Raw genomic sequence first — 23,159 nt, forward strand, 5'->3', positions numbered from 1 at the left:
ATCAAAATTTCCAACAAACCTTTTCTTGGCATCGCTTGATGATGTCCGCTGTGAAGTGTGGAAGTTGTTTCAGGTAAGAATCTTTTCCCCACATGGCTTGTGTAACCATCTGGGCTAACTCCATAGCTGCCAGCGCAGGGCTTAGCCATCCATTACTGCTAAGAACGTCAACACACGCTTGAATCAGACGGATCGCCTGAAAAATTAGATAAATAATTGTTGTTTCAAAAATTGATCAAGATTGGATAAGAAATGCTCAAGTAAGAGGAAAGTTTTGTGAAGTCAAGAGCCTTAACTCAGTAGTATGATTTGCCTGATTATTATTCCAGGTACTATGCCCATCAATATAATCCAGTCTTGTACAAATAGTAGGAAAGGCTCAAAGTTAAGGAATAGTTTAAAAGTGTGACAAAGCAGTTGCCAGACATATTCTATATGTCTGCCGTGTTATGCATGAGACAAAAACTTGAACAGCCTACCTTGCTCAGAATCTCCTCGGTGTCAGATTGCAGCTCTGCAGACAGCTGCATACGGGACAAGTGAGCTTGCAGTAACAGGTTTGTCTTCACGTGTGGATCGTTATATTTCGGGTTCGCCAGTTTGTTCGGCAGACGTGATGCCAGTTGACGGAGCACGGAATCCTCGTGGTGACGTATGGGGATTTCTTCGTACTCCGCGGCATTTGAGATAATCTCAATGAGACCCTTGACCTTTGTCTTCGCGTTCAAGGACATGCTGAATAACTCTGCAATCAAGCATGGTTTGTTTGAATAGGAAATAGTGGATTACAACATTACCCAAATTTGATAGTTGTGCAAATTGTACCCTATTTGGCTTAATATCTAATACAGTGGGCAAAATAACCCAATTGTTTAAGTTCTGCCATTATGTAAACATTAGGGATGCAAACGAATATTCGAATATTCGATCAAACGTTTGGTATTCGAATGTCAAAATCGGTATTCGAATATTCGGAAAAAGAGTAATGATACTAATTCTCAATAAAGAAAGTTTGTTTGTCTTGTTTTTACAACGACTGGCCCCTAATGCCAGAGGTGTGAATGTGATGACAATACACTAAACACGTGTCATATGTCATTAAGGGACAGATCGTCGGGTACTGTAAAAAGTCCCCTTACTTTTACAATAACTGACTAGGAATTGGCTTTAACGTTTAAACACCAATGTTTTGTCCTGGCTGCAAATTAAGCTGGGCAACATAGCTCAAATCGCCGTGATGATATGAATGCCATGTGCTACAGTAATGTTGTTACATATATGTGCTTTAAATTGTATTCCATCTTTCGATACAACGTTCGCGCTTTAAAATGTAAATGTATAGTATAGCGTTTTATGATATATTTCCTCCATTGTTGAACACTGGATGAGTCAAATCCAGATATGTTTTCGTTTTATTTTTTTACTAGTTCCCGTGTTGGTTTGGGTTTTCCATAGTTACATATAGTCAATTTAAAGATCAATCTCAGAACGAGGCTGCTTGTCCTATGGAAAGACCCTCTGTTGGCGCAAAACGCTATTTGACTAGGACTCCGGTACAGCTAATTTCACATTGTTTACACATATAAAGGCAGCGGAATTGAAATTATTTGATTGTGTTGTTTGTCTGTTTATAATGTATTCTTTTTTCTTCCTGAAAATTGCGAATTTCAAAGGCATATTTGGAGAAAATCGGGGTCCGCCGCTACGACAAATACGGTCAAATTGCCCCGGCTATTACTTAAGCGAATAATAATAGTAGTTTACTACATCTTCCAAAATATTGATTTCGGTAAACGAATATTCGATCGAAAGAATTACCGAATATTCGAATATCAATTTTGCCATTCGTTTGCATCCCTAGTAAACATTCATACACCCATGTTTGAAGATTAATCTATGCATTATATTAAAGCTAACTTTAAGTTTATCATATTTTTGAGTAATTGATGGTTGTATCGAAGTCAAAACCTAGAAAAACTTGTACAATGTACATTCAACATAATCAAGCCTGCTTAAAAACCTGTCCTTACCAATGGTGGTATAGTTGATGTAGTAGTAGGCAGCGATCATTCCCAGGTTGAGAGGAGAAACGTACATCTCATCTTCAACGCTGATACACTGAAATATAAAACAATCATCCAGTCACCTTTAATATTGGTACATGTACATGTCCATTATTTCGGAGGTCATTTACATCATTAATTTAATTCATAATAGATCGACTTAGGAACATTATCTTTCACCTTGCTGGATATTCAAAACTTATCCTCATAAAGAGAGCCTTACCTTTGACTGCTCCAAATCTGAAATAGTATTTTCCACAAGCTCAGAGAGATGATCAGACAAATGCCTGTGTGACATGCCCTGTAGGTTGTAGTAGTTGGGATTCTGCGTCATTCGTCTATAGAGGAATGTCCATGTCAGATAGTCGACAGCCTCCTGTTTGTTTTCTATTGTCTTTGTAACAATTTCCGCACTGAAGTGGTCGTGAAGACAATGGTCCAAGTGGCTCTGTAAACATAATAGATAAATGAAGCCTTCTTTTTCTGTCTTGAGATACAGGCAATTTATGCACCGTAACACCTTTGTTATCCTTTACTTAATTAAATATCAAATCTATTTAAAACACATTGTGTATTCTTTTTTCTTTATTATATTCGTTTCTTCATGTCAGAGTTGTAAAGTGTTGAAATAAACATTTGTGGGTATTTTTTTTTGTAATTTCTGTTTAAACTTACTTATTTTAAAGCAACTGTGAAAAAACCTAAATACTACATCAATTAAGCTCATTGGCATTATGTAAAGGAAGAATATGGTTTGTGTTGTCCGGGAAATAAGTTATATGACTTTGTTAAGGCCACCATACCTCAACTGGCAGCGGCTCGTACAGGAATTTCTTGAAGAACTCCTTCTTCGAGCTCTGACATAGGATCACACCCTTTCCTGGAAAACAGTGTTCAGTTGTAAATTAAATTAGTTGTAGTTAAATTGTTCAATTACACATATACAATATAGGCGAGTTTTAAACTGGGTTTTCCCTAAAAATTTTGATTTGTGGTTCCTGGTACACTTATTGTTGATAAATGGTTGGACTCACGATCCCAATAGTCAATTTAAGGTTTATTTTGGGGGTATGCATGCACAGTTTGTTTGGAATCGGAGTCCCTAGCCAAGGAATTATGTCAGGGACCATAAACTTTGGGTCAGGGAAATGCCTTGTGTTTGTACAATTAACATATATTTCTGAAAATCAGGTGGTCTTGAAATACACATGTATTTGTATTAAACCTACTTGTTAGTGACCAATGACATTTGCAACTAAATTGAGACAACATCACTACATACCTTCATTGTCAGTGAGGGGCCTGTTGGCTCGACCAATCATCTGGAGCACATCAGGAACTGGGTAGTCCTCGTACCTACAGTAGAGTGACACTGACATTCAGCATTGCTACAAAACTGCATGATGTTGACCATGAGTACAGGAAATACATCTCTCAAGATTACAAACACATAATTAGGGAACAAATAAGGACAGGCGCTTATAAACAGTACTAGAATCAAGGTCCATAAAAGCAACATAACATACGCTTTGACATTTTAAGACTGTCATCAAGCCCATGTGGAACCAGATATCAAGTCGCAAGTTTGTCTTATGGTTGATCAATGTGAACAATGCAGCCCAGGTTGTCAACATTTAGTGTCAATGTTAATATCCCAGTTTAGTAGTATTCAAGGTAAACACTGATAGACTGTGTAATTAAGCTGAACAAATTGAAATTCAAACAATTTTTTTATTTCAAACAATTTTTTTTCAACATAATTAAATCTTCAAATGATCAATTATTAAAAAAAAATACATTTTGCTAAAGTGCTAAATGCCATAAAAAAAATACTTACGAGTGAGTTTTGCCATCGTAATACTGTGTATCCATGACAATGACGAGGTGTGCAGCCACATTCATCCCCCACGCAAGACTGCGTGATGCTACAAGCACCTGCACTGCCCCTGTAGAAAACAGCTGCTCGACCACTTTACGTTCCAGCTCATTCAATCCCTCATGGAGATATGCTACGCCATTGCTAAGTGTTTCTTTAAGAGTCTGTTAAAAAAGAAACGGTCTCATTATTGTTCACAAAACAATTACAAGCATGTTTTGTAATGACTGTCATAAAACAATACCAATTACAGGCATTACACTTGCGCTGAATTCTTTTGTGATTATTTCCTATTCTTTTGTTTTGATGTACATGAAGACTAGAGAACATGATTGTATCACAGAAATATAGCTCCTGTCAATATTTGTTTGTTATATCAGAAATACAATACCTGTATGTGTTTAACAGTCGCTTGATATTTAAGTTAAGTAGTTTGTTAAAAGATCATGGCCAAATATAATTTATTTCAACTTGAAGATGTGGTCAAAACATATTCATGAAAAATACTTTTTACCATTCTTGAATTTGACTTCAACATTTTCCAAAAAAAGATTCTACCAGAATTTACTTTACAGAATTATCCCATACCTTGTCCTGGATCTTCTCCAAGAAAGGCGCTATATCCTCTTCAGGCACGTGGAGGAAGCGACTTCGCGGAGTCTCAGACTCTGTCTGTATCTCTGCTGCAGAGAATGTCAGGATATCGATGGCTGTTAGGCGCGTCTGTTTGCGGGATGGGACAAACACGATCACTGGCTTCTTGGGGGCGTGTCTCAGTATGGCCTGGTATGTGGGCTTGGCCATGGCGATGATGCGAGACATGTTGTGACTGATGTTGAAGCCCTGGCAGTACACATGAGATTGATTGTGGGTAAAGGACGATAAAATAACTGCAAAGCAGGTTTCAGTCAAATTTTATGCACTACTGATTATGAAAAAACCCCATTTAATTAACAGTGTATATATTTAACTTTATTAGCCCAAAATAACATGCAAGTACTATAAATACCATGGTCAAATCTTTAACAAAGTGAAATTGTTGTAAGTCTTAAACTTATTTTTCTTTGTAAATTGTAGACTTCATTTATTTCACATTAAAAACATAATGTACAGACATGTAGCAGTAAATATTTGATGCAGTCCTAAAATGTAAATTTACAAAAGTCAGACATCTGGAAAAATTAAAGGGTTTACCTGAATGTGCATTTCAAGAGGCACAGGCCTGACATTGGGATGAAAGTTGAAAAATCCTGTAGTCGATACGCCGAGCCACTGGGAGACGTCCTTCGCGTTACTGAGAGATGAGGTCAACGCCACAATACGTATGTTACGCTCCAGTTGGGATGAGATGTACCGCATACGGGAACATATCACCTCCAGTACCGGCTATTGAACAATAAATTTAATTAAAGTGTGTGAGTTTGACTAGTATGGTAAAAACAAATATTGAGCATACCATGCGGTTTAATTTCTAGTTGGAAAAAATACCTGCAATTGTTTTTTATTCACATATAATATTCAAAATACTTATAATATACTGATGTGCATGTAATTCTTATGAGATTTATTTTTCTGACTAGAAGTCATCAATATCACAATGGAATAATAAGAATAAAATTCATTTTCTAATTTTATTCCTTATGTAGCAACATGGGCGATACTATTTCCCGGTCTCTCCTCGTAAAATCCGGTCTCATAATTCCCGGTTCATAACTTATGGCTCCAGGCAACGGATTGCGTTGCCGATTTTTGTTTAACTAATTTGACAATTTTATTTGCTTCTATATGTTACAAAATATAATAAAATATATAAACATTATGTCTTAATTTATGCAATTTATTATATGCCTAACTATTAATGCAATTTGTTAAAGATGTAGAGAAAGATGCGATGGCAATAAAATGCTCATGTTTTTTAATAAAGGATTGAGGACGGCTAGAGTATGAAGTAACTTAGAATTGCACCTTTTAAATTATGTTATGTCAAAGTTGGTTTATTGTTCTTCCTCCTTTGTTTAAAAACAAACAACAATTTGTTTAAGCAGTCCAACTATGAGTGTGAACGGTTCTCTTTGAAGCAGTGTGTAAAAATTAATGATTACAATTGGAAAAGTGTCCATGTTTGCATATCCGACTCATGTCGATACGATATGATATGTTTATTGCGTAAAACATTATACAGTGTTCATAGCATGTAAACAAGTAAATCAATGAATGGAGAAAAAGTACACAAACTCATTTTCTGGAGCTAATAGTTGCAATGTTATAACATCCTATTATAGTAAGTATGCGTGTGCTAAGACATTAAGCTACAAGATGAAGAGTGCTTATTTGAAGTTGCGCCATTCTTAAGTAAGGAACACATTACGTCTCCATTTTTCATATATATTTTTTGTGCTGTTCGCTAACATTGAATACATTCAAATACCTTCGTCATTATTACACAACTTTAGCAGAATATATTTTATTTGTTAACTTGAAGTGTGCAATAAATCTCTAACTGTTTAAGAAATCTGATGCTGATTAGTTTTGAATTTGGATATATGTTATCGTATTATTTCAATTTTTTTTTAGAGCCTTTGCATAACAATCATTTATTCTATAAAATTGCCTTTAAAATAAACAACAATATTTTTAAGGTATGAACCGAACAGTAGCCGTGCTTGTGTAATGAAACTGGCTAATCCGTTTATCATGTCCTTAACGAGGGACATGCGCTAATCTCTGACACGCGTTGTATTATGCATTTACACCTTTCATGGTATGACATTATTGTGTATTGTCATAAACCTGTTATGAAGAGTTCTTTGACAAAATCAAATAAGTATAATAATAATGAATACATTACTGAATTATTCGGAAGGTTATTTTACAAATGAAATATAACTTACAAGAATCTTTATTTAAAGTCGTCATGATCGTTGGAACTACGATGCTACAAAATTATAAAAAGTAACAAATCTCAGCTTATAATTACTAAAGTTCCACGAGATCTACAACAAACAAATGGACATGCCTGTGGTTTTCTTGCAATAGCGAATGCTGTAGAATTTTGTTTAAGAATGGCTGTGTAAATACAAATGCCAATTTCATTGCAAGTGAAATGAGGGAACATCTATCTAGTCAGCTGTTTAGAAAAAAAAAAAAAATCTGTTTCATAAAGAAAATGAAAAGTCACGATCCCTTAGACTTTCAAAATAAAAACATTCTGTTCATGCCAGAATCCTCGATAGTTTAGTTATTTGCGGAAATAAAACATGCAGTAAAAGATTCCACATGAAATGCGTCGGCATAAAAAATAAAAACAGACGATTATTTGCAGAAATACATAAGACAACTGGTCGTGGCAGTCTCCTGTAACAACATCAATAGTTAAACAAAACAAAAATGTCGGAATTCCTGAAGTACTGAGTTAACTTACAAGTTTGATTTACATGTATTCATGCATTTCTATTTGTATTACTATTATCAAAACTATACTTATAACTGAATTTAATAAGGAAAAAAACACAATGTGTTTGTAATTCATTACATTAATTTAACTTCATGTGCATATTTTATGTTTTTATTTTTGTCTCAATTTATTTTTTGTTTTATTGATATAACATATGATATAAATGGTGAAATAATTATCATCAAATATCTAATGTTTTAATCAACTGTAATCTTTTGTAATCCTAATACCCCCGCTGTCATTCACACCTTCTCGATCACGCCTGATAGCTACAATAAAATTTTGAAAACAGACCGGAGGAGACCGGGACCGGGAAATAATATCGCCCTAGCAACATGCCCATTATTTCTAGCTAACCCCTCATCATGCATAATCCACCAATTCATGCACTGGCTACCACATAAGTGTCAATCAAATGTAATTCATCCATAATGAAAAGATTGAGGTATTGTTCATTCTATCTTTAAAAGAGGACCAACCCCACAAAGGTTTGTGACTTCTGTTGTATGTTGGCAAATTCAAAATGTTTTCAGTAAATCAAAAGACAGGTTTATCCCACTAATAACGGACTCACCCCCACATCGCCACCAATGAGATGAAGCTCGTCCACAATGAAAAGGTTGATGTTCTGGACGTTCTTTCTCTGCTTCCAACGGCGAGATAACACGTCCCACTTCTCTGGTGTGCTGATGATAATGTTGCCCTGACAACGGTTATACATATAATTATAAATACTGCAAATGCATTCCATATCTATGTAACTTAACTACTGTTGTGGACAAATAAGAATCTAAAATTAATTGAAGAAATAAAACGTCCCACTTCTCTGTCAGGCTAACAGATCCTTTAAATGCAAAAGTACAATGTTATGTATTAAATATTAGTTCCACTTTTTTGAGTTTGTTTATTGACATAAACCAAAAATGGTAAATGTGACACTGCTGGAAGCTGCCAGGCAGATGCCTGTTATTAAAAATCAATGAGCTATATTCAATGATACTAAATGACTGGAAAATATAACTTCACTGCGATATCTTAGAGAGCAATTTTAAAGTTTGTCCAGGTCCCCTTTCTTCAACTACATATCTTACCTACACATAAACTATGATATCATACCTTAGCCAGCAGTTTCAGGTCTGTCCCAGTCTCTCCAGTAAGGACGACAACTCTCTTCCCCAGCTGTAGACCAAACTTGTTGTACCAGTCAGTATACATCTGAAATGGACCAACAATACACCTGTGGTAGCAGAGGTGTGTGTTGTTTAAAGCATCAAGTAAGCCCTTTTTCATTCTACTTGCAGTTTATGTGCTGGGGACATATACACTCTTTGAGGCAAGCCATAAGTATTGTCACCGGAAACATAAAATGCCTATTAGGCTTAATACAAATATCTTGCATGCTAGCTAAGTTGTGGTTGATTGTTTTGCTGTTGCACACCACTTGATCCCCCTCCCAAATAATTCCTGGAAAGTTGAAATCAACTCAAACCAAAGTATCTAATACATCTACATGTAAATATCCCCACCTGTTGTGCAAGGGGTTCCAGAGGTGTCACAAACACACACCGTCCGTCTGCATTCTGAGAGAACATTCTGAGCACGGCAAACTCAGCACAGATTGTCTTTCCACTACCAGTGGGTGCCCCCACAAACACATTGTCATCACTGTTGTACACTGCATTGAACACTGTAACAGGAAGAATGACAAGATTATATGAATTATGGTTTGATTCATGTAGCTATACAGGCCAAGGTATCTCTTTCAGGAGTAAACATGAACATCCTCACAGTGCATCACTCTAAAAGAACCTTGCTGGTCAAGTCTAGTGGATAGGAAAATTATGTTTTGTAATACCTTACCTTATAATATGGGATTGAAGAATGGGAGCTTGTCAATGTACAAATAATCAAAGTTAAAAACAAAGTGAGTGTTTCATAATGTGGATACAGATCATTATAGCAATAGTTATATTTAGAATACATGGATTTTGTAACATTAACATTACCTTGTGTCTGTATGGGATTGAAGAATGGAAACTTGTCGCTGTAGAGGGACTCAAAGTTCGGGTTTCGCAAGGCAGACACGGGGAGGGGCTGGAGGTCAAGCAGTTCCGTCGGTGGTGGGTATTTCTCAGGAAGGATCAAGTGACGGAATGAGACGGGCAGGAGCGTCTCAGAGCCTGAAATAATATATACAATATTATATGAATACATTACCATGCATATGTTTAATAACAAATATAATGTTTAGTAAGTGGTCTTTGGAATAAAACAGCTGCTGATACTTTTTGAGAAATATTAAATTAAAATGATTTTTCAAGCCCATGCCATCTTAATCTGTGGATAAATCAATCCAAAGGCCCAAATAAAAATCTGAAAGCCCATACAGTTTTGTACTGAACACTTAGAAGTGCAAGCCTATGAGGTCTTCAGCAATGAAATTTCAACAGGCCCTGGAGATAATTAGGTTGAGGTCTTCAGGCTTATTTACATTTCAAAGACAGAATATCAGTGGATAGGGACCATATTCTACCAGAATATCAGTGGACAGGGACCGTATTCTACCAGAATATCAGTGGACAGGGACCGTATTCTACCAGAATATCAGTGGACAGGGACCGTATTCTACCAGAATATCAGTGGACAGGGACCGTATTCTACCAGAATATCAGTGGACAGGGACCGTATTCTACCAGAATATCAGTGGACAGGGACCATATTCTACCAGAATATCAGTGGACAGGGACCATATTCTACCAGAATATCAGTGGACAGGGACCATATTCTACCAGTCTTAAGTGTTCAGTAGGTGATTTGATTGCAGATCATATTCTGTAACTGTCCATACAGACATACTTTTATAAACTAAGAATAACGAGCACTAATTCACTACTCACCAATCCACCTGTCAGAGATAACCCGGATGAAGTACTGTGGAGGCAGGGGCTCAAACACAGGAACAAAGAACTTCACGTAGTGCTCATCCTGGGCAAATTTGCTGTGAATAAAACATGTATGTATTTAATAAACAAACAAGAGATGGAAGAAAACAGTGTTCTATGAAAATTGGGATAGAAAATACAATCTTAAAGTTGTGCAGAAAAGAATATTTTACCTACAATAGATTTCTCAAAACGTATTTGTACTGGTAATCCCAAATACATATCCACACATGATGCAGACTTACTCTTTGAGCAGGAAGTACTCATGGTGGAGTATAACCTCACTGTCGACATCTTCTACGAGGATCCAGAATGCCTCTGACGTGCCGTGTACTTTATCCTCCCACTGAAAGTCGGGTGTGATTGTTAGCTCTATACGCAGTGTCGACCTGGGATAGAAATATGGAAAATTAGTTTTGAATATGGAGACTTTTTTTCTCACTTTCATAATTTCAATTAGCAAGATTTCAAACACGTACACATGTTCTTGTTAGTTAAGATAATGTGTTGTCAGACATTACATAATATGGATGATCACATCTTCATTGGAATCTGATTTTATACAGTAAAAGCACTGTAAATGACTCTACATGTTTATTTTTAGTATTAAGATACTTGAATATTGAGTTTACATAATTCAACAATCAAGGTTAATTAGTATTAATATACTTGAATATTGAGTTTACATAATTCAACAATCAAGGTTAAGTTGCACAGTTAGACAGGGGAATACAATGATCATATCTTGAATCACAAAGAAGGCAAGCCTTACATATTTATTCATATACCTGGTAATGGGCAGAATGTGCACTGCAAGCTCCAGTTTCGGGAACTGATGGATGTACTTGTGTATCGTCTTGCCAAACTTAGGCATCTTGATTAGCTCTCCTATCTCGTTGTGGTTCAGGTCGTAAAGACGCTCGAATGGAAGGTTTTTCTTCTCAATACGCTTCACAACCTCCTCGTGACCTTGAACCTTCTTGAACTGACGAAGCGGTGTCATGGACTGCCACCTGAACAGGTAAAAACAGTCAAAACAATGTCAATATTTTACAACAAACAAGCCACTGACAACATTTATTTTTCTATTAATTTTTTTTCCCATTTTCCTCCTGTTGAGTATTATTATTTATTTTCTTTCATTGTTAAAACAAATCAGAACCTAAGTTTTACTAAATATTTCCATCATACATGTATAAACAAATTTCATCTTATTTTACTTACATTCTTTTCTGCACCATCTTACACAGGGCCAGACACTTGTCTGTGAGTTGAGCCCAGCCTCTGTGCAGAACGATCTCAAATATGGCCCGAATAAGCCGAGCTGCGCTCTGTGTGACGTAGACCATGTCAGACATGAGAGCGAACCCCTCAAGCTTCAGCTGGGATATGTAGGCTTGTAGAAGAACGTTGACCTTCGCACTTGGTTCTTCAATGCTTTCTTTGATTGGTATTGGAACTCGCTCCAGTAACTTCAGTAGCTCAAGCTTTTCTTCCTGTTAAAGTAAAATTGTATCTTTCTTATGATGATCTTGATTTCTGAATTCAAACTGCGATTATTAGACTAACATATTACATGATGTTATAATAAAAATGTCAATCAATAAGCAGATGTCCATAATCTGAATTTTTTCGTCTTATCCAATTCAAAAGTAGAACTGATTGAAGGAGACAACATGAAGACATCTAAATAAAATAAAGCCAAAACAATATATAAATAGGAAGAAGTTACACATAAGTACATCGAAATGAAACAATTTAATTTAAAACCCATACATACCTCTCTGACAGCGATGTATTTGAACTCCGAGGACAAGGAGAAAACTCTGAACAGTTCTATCTCACTCAGTGTTGGTTTCAGCAATTGGTTGTATGTGGCAATTGTCTCGTGGGTCAGGTAGTAGTGACTCGCAATACGGCCAAGCTCCGTTACCTGGCAGATAAACCGGGAATTTCAACGTTTGAGTTTTCAGCTTGCAAACTGGCAAAGTCAGAGAATAACTTGAGAAAGGGAATGACTATTTACAGACAATGCGAATGTCCGTCAGACAGTCGGACATGTCCGGTATATTTCCATTTTGACCGACGGAACTTTTGCTTTGGTCGGTCACAATGTCCGGTGAAAAATTACAGTCAGCACCGTTTAATTTTCGGAAAATTTACTTTCAGTTTCTAAATAAATGTTCAGAGTTATTTTTAACTATTATATCATGATAATTCAGCGTGTTAATCTGTGTATCACTATTTGTAAACCCAGTTTTGCACATGTTTCCGTAAAAGCCGAAAAAACACGTAAGGTTCCGATTTCAGCTCGTACTCTAATACTTTTTAATAGACGGAATTTTACGGAAATGTTCGGACCTTACAAAATTCCGTATGTATTTTTTTCTTCGGCAAAGTGGTTCCCGGCAATCGTGTTAATTTAAATATGATGATGAATATTCCGAGCTGACACTCTTTCCGCTCTGTTTAACATTGCCAATAACAAGAAGTCTATTTTCGTTTTTGCATTTAATATAAATGTTGTGTCTGAATTTGACTTGTAGTATTTTTTAACCGTACTATATCTTAAATTTAAAGCTGAATTAAAAGAGTTAGATCTGGCTAGATCATGGGTAGACGAACCGGATATGAGTTTTTTTGGGAGTAAAGGGAGGAAAAAAATAATGACTTATATCCGAAATATTTATTTTTTTACCCGATGTTTAGCTTCTTTTTCAAGTGTAATTTATAATAGTAGAACACATCTAACCAAGAAGATCTAAACCTGTTATAGTGGGTAATTACAAAACTTATTTAAATAAGAGGCTTAAAATCAAGGTTTAGGCTGATGTAACTGAATACTGTTTGTAACATTGCGACAGGTAAAAATTTGGTGCGACAGGTAACTTTTCAGTGTTTACCTGTCGCAATGTCCTGTGAAGAAAAAAAAGTTTTCGCGTTGTCTGTATTTAATGTACAAGTATTTTTTGTGAGTTGTTAATCATGAGCATCCTGGTATCCCTCATCAACACCAAATGAGAAAATACATGTATAAGTCCTGAGTGTCAATTTTTTAAATCACCGTAAATGATGATTTTAAATGGAGTATTTTGTTTGAACAGGAAACATCATGGAAAAACCAGTGTTTTAAATATCAGAATATGCGGAACTGAGTAAAATGTCGACAATTGTATGAGATATAATTATTAATGTTCTTGATGCTAGTATCTTTAAAACAACAGAGAACATTTTCATAACCTTCCCCTCAAGAAGCCAGTAGAACTAACCTGGAAATGTCCGGACTTCTTGTCATACTTGATCAGGTTGTGTTTATCAAGCAGCATGGCCGCGGAGTGTATGAGGTCCTTGCGTCGCTGCTGTAGTAGCGGATCCTCCTTCATCTGGTCGTGACTCACCCCGTACAGTGTCGGGTGACGTAACATACGGATGTACAGGTAGGTGTAACCTGGAAGAAAGAAGTTTTATAGTTATATAGTTTGATCATACAATTAAATAATTAATGACTAACAGAAGTCTTCATTTCTCTGGCAGTACTTCGCTTTACTTGCCAAATCAAATGAACATACATCTATTGTATAAGGATTTCCTGTATTAGTGGGTTATTCTATAAGAAAGAGCCCTAGAACACCTTAACATCTAGATTAGATGCAAATCTGTGAGTAAGTTTCATGAAAAATCTTACACAAGAAAACATGTATATGTATTTTTTAGCATAAAATTTTATAATCTGATAAGACAGTAATAGTTACAAAACAATCAGGTAGCTGATAAGTATAATATATACTTAGTTTGTTATATGACTTCATATGTTGAGTTTTTGTTATAATACCCAGCCCTGTTCAACATTAGATAATAATAATTTCACAGGGTTGACACTACTATTCCCTTGACCCTTGACTCATACATTTGCTTCAGACTTATCCTTTTTAGACAAGTCATACCTCAAACAAAGTCATACCTCAAACAAAGTCATACCTCAAACAAAGAAGTATGAACTCATACTTTAATAATATGGTGTAAATTACGTCTGGGACTCATATTTTCAGATTTAAGTTACAACTAAAAGAATTACTTGTATGTAGATGACTATTAAATTAATGATTCTCAAACATACTTAATTAACACTTACCTAGCCAGTCGACTGCCTCCTTCACATTCTGCACGGTTCCCAGCACAACCTCGGCATTGAGATTATCTGCCAACTTGCCGATAAACTGGCTCTCAATGGGCAGCTGTTGGTTCATCAAAGACAGATAGTACTGTAGTTCACTGTGATTGGTCAGCATGATGCCTTCACCTTTGGTGTCATATTGGGGACGGCCTGCACGACCCAACATCTGACGAGATAAACATAACATTCATGCCACAATAATATCATAAATAATATAGTGAAAATAAAAACATGTATTTCAATAAATAAATTCAATAAATGTTAATAAGTACTGTATCTCATTGTGGATTAATATGATTCCTTCATCCATTGCCTCAAATATGTCAAGTAATGCAAAAAACTTATAGTGATTTTTTTTTTTCCATTTTAAATCTTACGTAAACATTCTAAAGTGCGTACAATTTGACTCCTTGACCCTTTTTCAGACTGTGTGTGTGTAAAAAGAGTGTGAGCAGGATGGTAAACACTCGAGGCCAGCGTCGATAATTCATGTTAATATTGCTAACCTGCATGACATCAAGAGCTGAAAGTTCAACCCATCGTCCCTTCTCAGGGCTGTATATCTGTGTGCCTTTGATGATGACGGTGTGGGCGGGGAGGTTGACACCCCAGGCTAGGGTCGAGGTGGATACCAGCACCTGGATGTGACGATCAGCAAATAGATCCTCCACAAGGGTACGATCAAGTCTGGAAGGTTAAATAAATGAAAGTTGACCTTTAGTGACGAGGCAAACAAATACATCTGACCCAGTAGCCACGTCTGGTAAAATTGTGTGGGGGTTGATTGATAGGGTTTAGAAGTAAGTATGGAGGGTGTACTTTCGGTCCAGTAAAACTATTGCAATGTCTGCAGCGTTACAAATGTTTCAAACGCTAGACAATTGTTTTTTATGTAATTACATAAACCGGTAACATTTAAGAAAACCACAAACTGATGCCAACGCTTTTTCATTCGCCTCATCATAAAACTACACATATGCATATTGTTATAGCGAACAAGACACTTTTGTCTTCAACCCCTGTAACAGACTTGTCTATACCTGTTCATGCCAGCATGATGGATAGCAAATCCATAAGGCAGGAGATCCTTGAGTTCCAGGTTGTTAACCTTCTCCGATTCATTACGGAGAATCTCTGTTGACATTGACCCCTCCTTCAGGAACAGTCCCAGGGTATCCTTCTCCAAACACATGTCTCTGATGGCACGAGCTGTCTTACCAGTCTCCTTACGAGAGTGGACAAACACCAGCACCTATAAAATTATTTTTATTTTTAAAATCTCTTGGAATACATTTTTTTTAGTAATGCAAATGGATATAACCTACATGTTAATTATTCTGACAGTCACAGTCATCGAAATAAATCTTTTGGATGAACAAGTCTGAATTCATATACTACTGCTTGACATTGCAATTTTGAACAAGCCCTGCTGAATAAAACCCAGACTTTGAGCTAGTCCAGAAAGCATTTTACCAGTGAAGGGCTTGCAGGCTTGTGCTAATTTCGTCCAGTGCAGTCATTATATTTATTTTGCTACAAAAATGCATACATTAACAGAGAGCAGTGTTTATTTGGACTATACACAAATGTCACATATACATATAGATGATAAAGGTTTTTTAGGATTTAACTTTTACTACTGCTCAGGCTCGCCCGAGCATACATACAGCACAAATGGCTGGGAAAAAAGAAGAAATAAATATGTATCTGATATTATAACTCTCTAACTTCACCTTGTGAGCATATAATTCAAAATCTTCTTACCTGGTTTTTCCCAGCATGCTCCATCACTTTTTCATACACGATCTCGTTCATAATTTGGAACCTCTTCACCGGCTTTTTCTCTGTTATCCCAATAAACTGCTGCTCTAGCGGTACGGGACGGAAACTGTTGTCAAAGAAAAACAGCCCCTCCGATGGTTCGACACGAAGGAAAGTAGCGACGTCCTCGTAGTTTGGAAGAGTAGCGCTCAGTCCCACCAGTCTCACATCTTCTTGTGTGGTTTCAATGTTGCGAATAGTTCTAAAAATATGATAACAAGAGGCACATCAGTGCCTGTGCTCCACTGGCCAAAAGGTTCAAGCAAAGACCACCTAACGAACATTTTCGTCAAGTTTCATAGAAATACAATCATCAATTTTTGAGGAGAAGTTATTTAAAAAAATTTTTTACTTTAATAGCTCTGGCTGCCATGTTGTGCAGTGGACCGAAATAATTTGGGCAATTTGAGTCAAGGAGCACCAAACAAACATTTCTGTCAAGTTTTATCGAAAAAAGGTCATCGGTTTCGACGACAAGTCGTATAAAGTTTTTTTTATTTTTTAGCTCTGGCAGCCATGGTGTGCAGTGGACTGGAACCATTTAACAAATTTTGGTTAATGACCACCCAAGGAACATTTCTGTCAAGTTTCATCAAAATCTGATCATCGGTTTCTGAGGAGAAGTGGTGTAAAGGTTTTTCCTATTTTTAGCTTTTCCTTTAAACTATAAATATCGACCCAAAATAATGCTTAAAAGTTAAACAATTAATAAACATTTAATCTGAATAGATTATGAAGCAAATATCTAACCTGAACAAGAACTGACGAGATAGAATCGACTTGGTGTTTCACTTACACTTTTCGGCCATTTAAGTTACTAAAAATAGCTGTTTCATAAACTTTCAGAATGTCACTTAAACGAAATTTAATGTTCAGTCTATATATACTTTCCTATGTATAAATGTAAGGTTTTTAAATCTTTTTGTGAGAACTTTATGCTTATATGTTTACTCATAAATTATTATTGTTTAAAAATTATTTAAAGATGCTATACGTGAAAAATTAAAACATTATTTTTTTTTCTATTAAAGGGAGGTAATTCAGTAGTAAAATGTAATCAAAGCTATTAAAGCATGGCATTTCTTTTCTAACCATGTTGATATTATTACAGTCTATTCAAGCAAGATGCCTTTTGTTTTTACATAGTACCCAAGTTTCATCAAAATCTGATAATCGGTTTCTGAGAAGATGTAGTTTAACGTTTTTTTCTATTCTTAGCTCTGGTGCCCATGTTGTGCAGCAGACCAGAACTGTTTGGGCTATTTTGGTTAAGGACTACCCAAGTAACATTTCTGTCAAGTTTCATTGCAATACGATCATCGGTTTCTGAGGAGAAGTCGTTTAAAGGTTTTTCTATTTTTACCTCTGGGGGCCATCTTGTGCAGTGGACCGAAACCATTGAAGCAAATTTGATAAAGGACCATCCAAGGAACATTTCTGTTAAGTTTCATCAAAATCTGATCATCGGTTTCTGAGAAGATGTTCTTTAAAGGTTTTTCTATTTTTTTACCCTGGCAGCCATGTTGTGCAGCGGACCGGAACCATTTGAGCAATTTTGGTTAAGGACCACCCAAGGAACAATTCTGTCAAGTTTCATCAAAATATGCCTATCCGTTTCAGAGGAGATGTCGTTTAAAGATTTTGCTATTTTTAGCTCTGGCGGCCATATTGTGCAATGGACCAGAACCATTTGAGCAATTTTAATAAAGGACCACCCAAGGAACATTACTGTCAAGTTTCATCAAAATCTGCCGAACCGTTTCAGAGGAGATGTCGTTTAAAGATTTTGCTATTTTTAGCTCTGGCGGCCATATTGTGCAATGGACCGGAACCATTTGAGCAATTTTGGTAAAGGACCACCAAAGGAACATTCCTGTGAAGTTTTGTCAAAATCCGCTTATCAGTTTCAGAGGAGATGTCGTTTAAAGTAAAAGTTTACGCACGCACGCACTCACGACGGACAATCTGTGACGACATAAGCTCCATGGCCTTCGGCCAGTGGAGCTAAAAATTAACTTAATATGCTATGATTTCTTAAATTCAGCACTTTTTATACATGCATGCTCTTTAACTTTATAACATTTTGATATTTTTTCCTATTTTAGTAAGGACAATTATATGACTTTGTGCCCAGGTTACCTTGCCATAAGGCAGAAATATTAAGGACTTGACTCATGACTGCTGGAAAACTTCAGCTCATTTTTACCCCCCAAACCAGACTTTACTAAACTTGGTGCAAATTATGTGGCAACTACAAGAAGTAAACATTTTTATTTCGTAAGATAAGATTTGAGCTCTGACGTGTGAAATTACTGCTTACCTGGCTACAAGGGACTCCAACACCGGACCTCTCTCATCGTGAAGCAGGTGTACTTCGTCCTGTAACACATAGCACAATGAAATTAATAACATATCAAATGTTATGGTTATTTTTCACCTGTTTTTATAGCTGTTAGCCAGATTCAATGATATGTGACTGTATCAATGTAATAATAAACCAATGCCATAAAAGTGTGTCTTCTAATTTTAATGTCATTAAAATAACACAGCTTATTATTAAACATAACAATATAAAGTTCCATTACAACTGGCTGCCTTACAACATTACACTTTTCAAATTAATTAGAATCAACTGAAAACCCTATATGAGTGATGTGATACTTTTTTCCACAATGGCCAGTTACTTTTAGGCTTTGGCTTAGGTTCAAGCAATCAATATTGTGGGTACCATTTTGAAATCATAAATTACATGTAAATACTTACAAAGATCATGAGCCTCACTAGCTGTGTGTATGTCCTCTCGCCACCCTTGCGTGTGATAATGTCCCACTTTTCTGGTGTACAAACAATGATCTGGGTTGCGTTTATCTGTTCCTTCGTTACTTGAGAATCGCCCGTCAACTCCTCAACATTCAAACCATAGGACTTGAGCCTCTGGGGGTGAAATGTATTCATTGATTAAACAGGGTTCAGATTCATTTTTTTACTATTAAAGTCTAATTTAATAGGTCCAAGTATATGTTTTTTAACTTTTCATTGACAATAAGTTCAATTATTTTCTTATTTGATCTTAGTATTTGATTGTTATTTTTGACTAGTAAATAAACCCATACATCAAATACCATATTGGAATCAGTTCATCAGCAATGGAAAACAGAAACACCATAGACTATGAGGTCCTTTTAATTAAAAAAAATCAACCTCTTATTATGTACTCACATTCCTAAAGTTTCCCACCATCTCCTGCACAAGTGATTTCATTGGTGCCACATAGATGATCTTAAACTCATCCTTGTTTATGGTCCCATCAGGATTTACATGCTTTCCGATCTCACGTAGCATTGTCAACAATGCAACATTTGTCTTTCCCGCACCCTGTAAAACAAGTTATGTCTGAAGATAAATTGCTGAGAATTGTTGATGGTTGATTATGTTCACTTCTGCAGTAGAGCTACTCATAGGGGCTCAACTTGACAATTCAGTAGACGTTACATGAACTGTATTTGATATAAGTAAATAATATTTTATGGCGCATCCAGTTTAAACAATATTATATTGAAAAACTTGTTTGATATTTAATCAAAGTGGGCATGTACCTTTTACCAATGACACAGATAACATAATTCATAAAAATGATCACTGTACTATAAGCCAAACTAATGGTAAATGAAAATTCAAAGCACGCCATAACATTTATATTGACACTTACAGTGGGAGCACACAACAGAATATTCTGGTCAGATTCCATTGTTGCCTTGAAAAGTCGACTTTGGATTCGATTGAGAGACTTAAATCCCTCAAATGCTGGCTGGGCATAGTTTGGAAGGTGGCCTATTTTCACAAGAGACTGAAAATTAAAAGTAAGATTAAGCTAATCTGTTTGGGCAAATTGTGAAACACAAGCTGAAATGAATCACGATTTAGTCATTTCAAGAATAGAAACCATTTGATATAACATATGTATTGTATCTATGTATGTATAATTATCTTTTTTAACCATGTTGGTGTACATTATGCGAAATAAATCTTATATAATCAAGTGAAATGCCCTAAGGCCTTCAAGTGGAATTTGTATAATACTTAAGAAATACCTCATCAGCATCGAATGGCTGAGGTTTTAGCGCAGGGACATGGACCTCCTCGTAACCTTTTCTCTGTTTGCGGAACGAGCCATCAGGAAGCTGGCATTTCTTGTTTGCCATCAGATGACTTCCATGTTGGAAACTAATGTCTTCAAGGTCCAGGCTGTTTACATAGCCCAGCTCCTGGAGTGATGAAAAAGCACAAGGTAAGCTATGGGATTACATTTTACTTTTAGAGTTAGAAATTCCAATGAACAAAACAGCTTGTAGTTGTGCTCCACATGTACTTTAAAATTATGAATGTGTCTCTTTTGTACTGGCACATTTGGTATATAGTCCCCAATATGATCTAACCAATACAGCCCAGATCGCAAGACTTTGATAGAACAGAAATTTGGAAATACTTCAAAAGTCCGGATAAAAACTTTTACTTTATATAACTACTGATAAAACATGTTTAATACCTGAGCATCATCTGTATCCATTGCCTCAATATCTGCAGCTACTCGAGATTTCCGGGCCTGGTCTCGTCGGGACCGTTCCTCCGTCACAATATCTTCTTTCTCCGTCGCCTGAAGGGCGTGCAGTATCGTCTTCAGGTCTGACTCACTTTCCATTTTTCCCTCAATCTCCCCTTTCTCCGTCTCATTCTGTGCTTGTGCGAGTAGTGTGCAGTATAGGACTGAAACAATTGTACATAAGCTAGACATAAACAAACTCATACTATGCATGTGCCACACAAATCATACAGGAGCATCATTAAAGTACTTTTATTAAATTGCATCAGTGCATTTTTATACCAGCAGACTGCATCTGAATGCAAGAATATAATTTTATAAATCTCATCAAATTTATTCATTCACTTTGGTTTGAACAATTGTTTGAGAGTTGTGTGCAACTTACTCATGCGTCTGAACTGGCGGAGAATCTTGATGAAAGCAAAGGCATCTACACCCAGCAACATTACAAGCTGGTTTTCTGCTTCACGGTCATCTCCTGAGGCCTGCAGTGGACAAGAATAAAAAAGATGCCTGGACTGGACAATATTTTAACAGGGGCCTAGATTTGACAAGAATATAACAGAGGCCTGGATTGGACAATTATTGAACAGAGGCCTGGATTTGACAATAATTTAACAGAAGCCTGGATTTGACAAAAATATAATAGGATCACAAGTGTAAATGATATTCAGAAATACAGTTTAAAGGGTAATGCTAACTCAAAAAGCATTGTTTCAATGCCCTCATTGATTAATCAATGGCCTCCAAACTGCAATTATATTTGTTTTTTTACAAAAGAAGAAAAAAAGAATGAAAGAAAAGTTTAACTACCTTTAGAATAGTTAGAACCTCCTTGGATTTTGCTTGAGCCATGGTGGGATCATCAGGATAGTATTTACTTAGGTTACGCTGAAGCCAGAAGGCATCAATGTCTCGAGGGTGCAGCCCTGAGTCTCCCTTACTACTACGTTCACCACCTCCAAGCTAGAAAAACAAGGGAGTTAACAGTTATCAAAATATATTTAATATCAAGTATAATCTTCTCAATGTATGTTTCCTTCAGGTTGAATCATCCTGGTCATAGTGATGTCATGCTCAAATGTTCTCTACCTTTTAACAAGGTAAGACTAACATACCGATGGCCTCATTTCCAAATGTCGAAGTTGCAATGGTTTTAGTATAAATTTAATCTTGGTAATTTGATCACACATTTTTTTTACAAAATGCCGGTCACAATTTTTGTAGTTTCAATTTCTGAAGGCTCAGCATTTTTGCTTCTCTGTGATATGTCCAATCATTGCTTAACATTTTGATCACATTATGCAACACCATTTTCCCATTGGACTATTTACTCGGCATTTTGCAGTTAGATGCGGCTTGCCTTTATGATTTTAGTGATGTGAACATTCCGAAACAATTAAAGCAGCTTCGGCATTTTGAAGTGAGGCCATCGATATGTATGAAACCTTGCTTATGAAGTTCTTCCTTTGTAATTTAGCGGAAGTATTTCTTTAGTGACTTTACACATGCCTTAGTCTGCAATATAACCAGTAGTCAAAAACAGGACTCCTACTGTTTCAAGTCTGTGAGATCAGTGGCTCTACTGTTCAATAGTCAAAACAACTTGCTGATGCTGATTGTCCATGCGGAATTACATCTCACAATTGATTTAATGCTATACTATAAAGTCATTGATAATTTTATACAGATTTTACTCATTCTAATTTAAAAAACTACAATTGTAAGTTGCACTTTTCAGGCTGTTGCTTAACTACCACTTACATTACAGTGGACAATGTTACACTGAGGTAAGCAACTTACATAGCAGTGGACAATGTCCACTGTGATAGGATACTTACATTACCAGTTGACAACGTTCCACTGTGATAGGCCTCCTCTCCACCTGATTCCTCATCGGACACTTCATCTTCCTCACGCACCTCACCGTACACATCTGCATCATCCTGTAATCCCGCGATATATATATATATATATAGAGAGAGGATAACAAATTCAAGGTCTTGAATACAGAATTTCTTAAATGCACTTTCAACAAGAGCTGTCATAGGACACCATGCTCGACTACATGCCGCTTTATCCTAGAAATGAATGCATTTATGATGTAATATGTGCCTGTTGAAAACAACATAAAAAGTCAATAACTATAATAGCCATAGTTTGTATTGGTTGATAAGCATTTATATAACCCAATTTTGTGATGGCTGTGAACAACTGTGTTTAGAATTA

The 23,159-nt window shown here is 36.2% G+C and overlaps 1 protein-coding gene across 1 annotated transcript in view; it reads right to left on the reverse strand.

Annotated features, from left to right (window-relative positions):
* Positions 1–23,159, reverse strand: part of LOC128211543 (U5 small nuclear ribonucleoprotein 200 kDa helicase-like) — a 29,164-nt gene that overhangs the window by 2,204 nt on the left and 3,801 nt on the right. The window contains exons 6-37 of the mRNA XM_052916454.1: positions 22,772–22,876; positions 21,744–21,896; positions 21,316–21,415; positions 20,877–21,094; positions 20,422–20,595; positions 20,040–20,177; positions 19,550–19,705; positions 19,094–19,264; positions 18,651–18,709; positions 16,274–16,532; positions 15,550–15,761; positions 15,016–15,196; positions 14,468–14,675; positions 13,605–13,783; positions 12,116–12,268; positions 11,560–11,831; positions 11,124–11,348; positions 10,581–10,724; positions 10,291–10,391; positions 9,400–9,573; positions 8,920–9,080; positions 8,510–8,608; positions 7,968–8,096; positions 5,134–5,325; positions 4,528–4,782; positions 3,901–4,103; positions 3,346–3,419; positions 2,867–2,943; positions 2,287–2,511; positions 2,031–2,118; positions 480–745; positions 20–196 (exon numbers count right to left, since the gene is read on the reverse strand). Coding sequence (XP_052772414.1) covers positions 20–196; positions 480–745; positions 2,031–2,118; positions 2,287–2,511; positions 2,867–2,943; positions 3,346–3,419; positions 3,901–4,103; positions 4,528–4,782; positions 5,134–5,325; positions 7,968–8,096; positions 8,510–8,608; positions 8,920–9,080; positions 9,400–9,573; positions 10,291–10,391; positions 10,581–10,724; positions 11,124–11,348; positions 11,560–11,831; positions 12,116–12,268; positions 13,605–13,783; positions 14,468–14,675; positions 15,016–15,196; positions 15,550–15,761; positions 16,274–16,532; positions 18,651–18,709; positions 19,094–19,264; positions 19,550–19,705; positions 20,040–20,177; positions 20,422–20,595; positions 20,877–21,094; positions 21,316–21,415; positions 21,744–21,896; positions 22,772–22,876 — 5,328 coding nt within the window. The remainder of the gene's footprint in view (positions 1–19; positions 197–479; positions 746–2,030; positions 2,119–2,286; positions 2,512–2,866; positions 2,944–3,345; positions 3,420–3,900; positions 4,104–4,527; positions 4,783–5,133; positions 5,326–7,967; positions 8,097–8,509; positions 8,609–8,919; positions 9,081–9,399; positions 9,574–10,290; positions 10,392–10,580; positions 10,725–11,123; positions 11,349–11,559; positions 11,832–12,115; positions 12,269–13,604; positions 13,784–14,467; positions 14,676–15,015; positions 15,197–15,549; positions 15,762–16,273; positions 16,533–18,650; positions 18,710–19,093; positions 19,265–19,549; positions 19,706–20,039; positions 20,178–20,421; positions 20,596–20,876; positions 21,095–21,315; positions 21,416–21,743; positions 21,897–22,771; positions 22,877–23,159) is intronic.

This window comes from Mya arenaria, chromosome 12, assembly GCF_026914265.1.
Source record: "Mya arenaria isolate MELC-2E11 chromosome 12, ASM2691426v1".
Lineage (NCBI taxonomy): Eukaryota > Metazoa > Mollusca > Bivalvia > Myida > Myidae > Mya > Mya arenaria.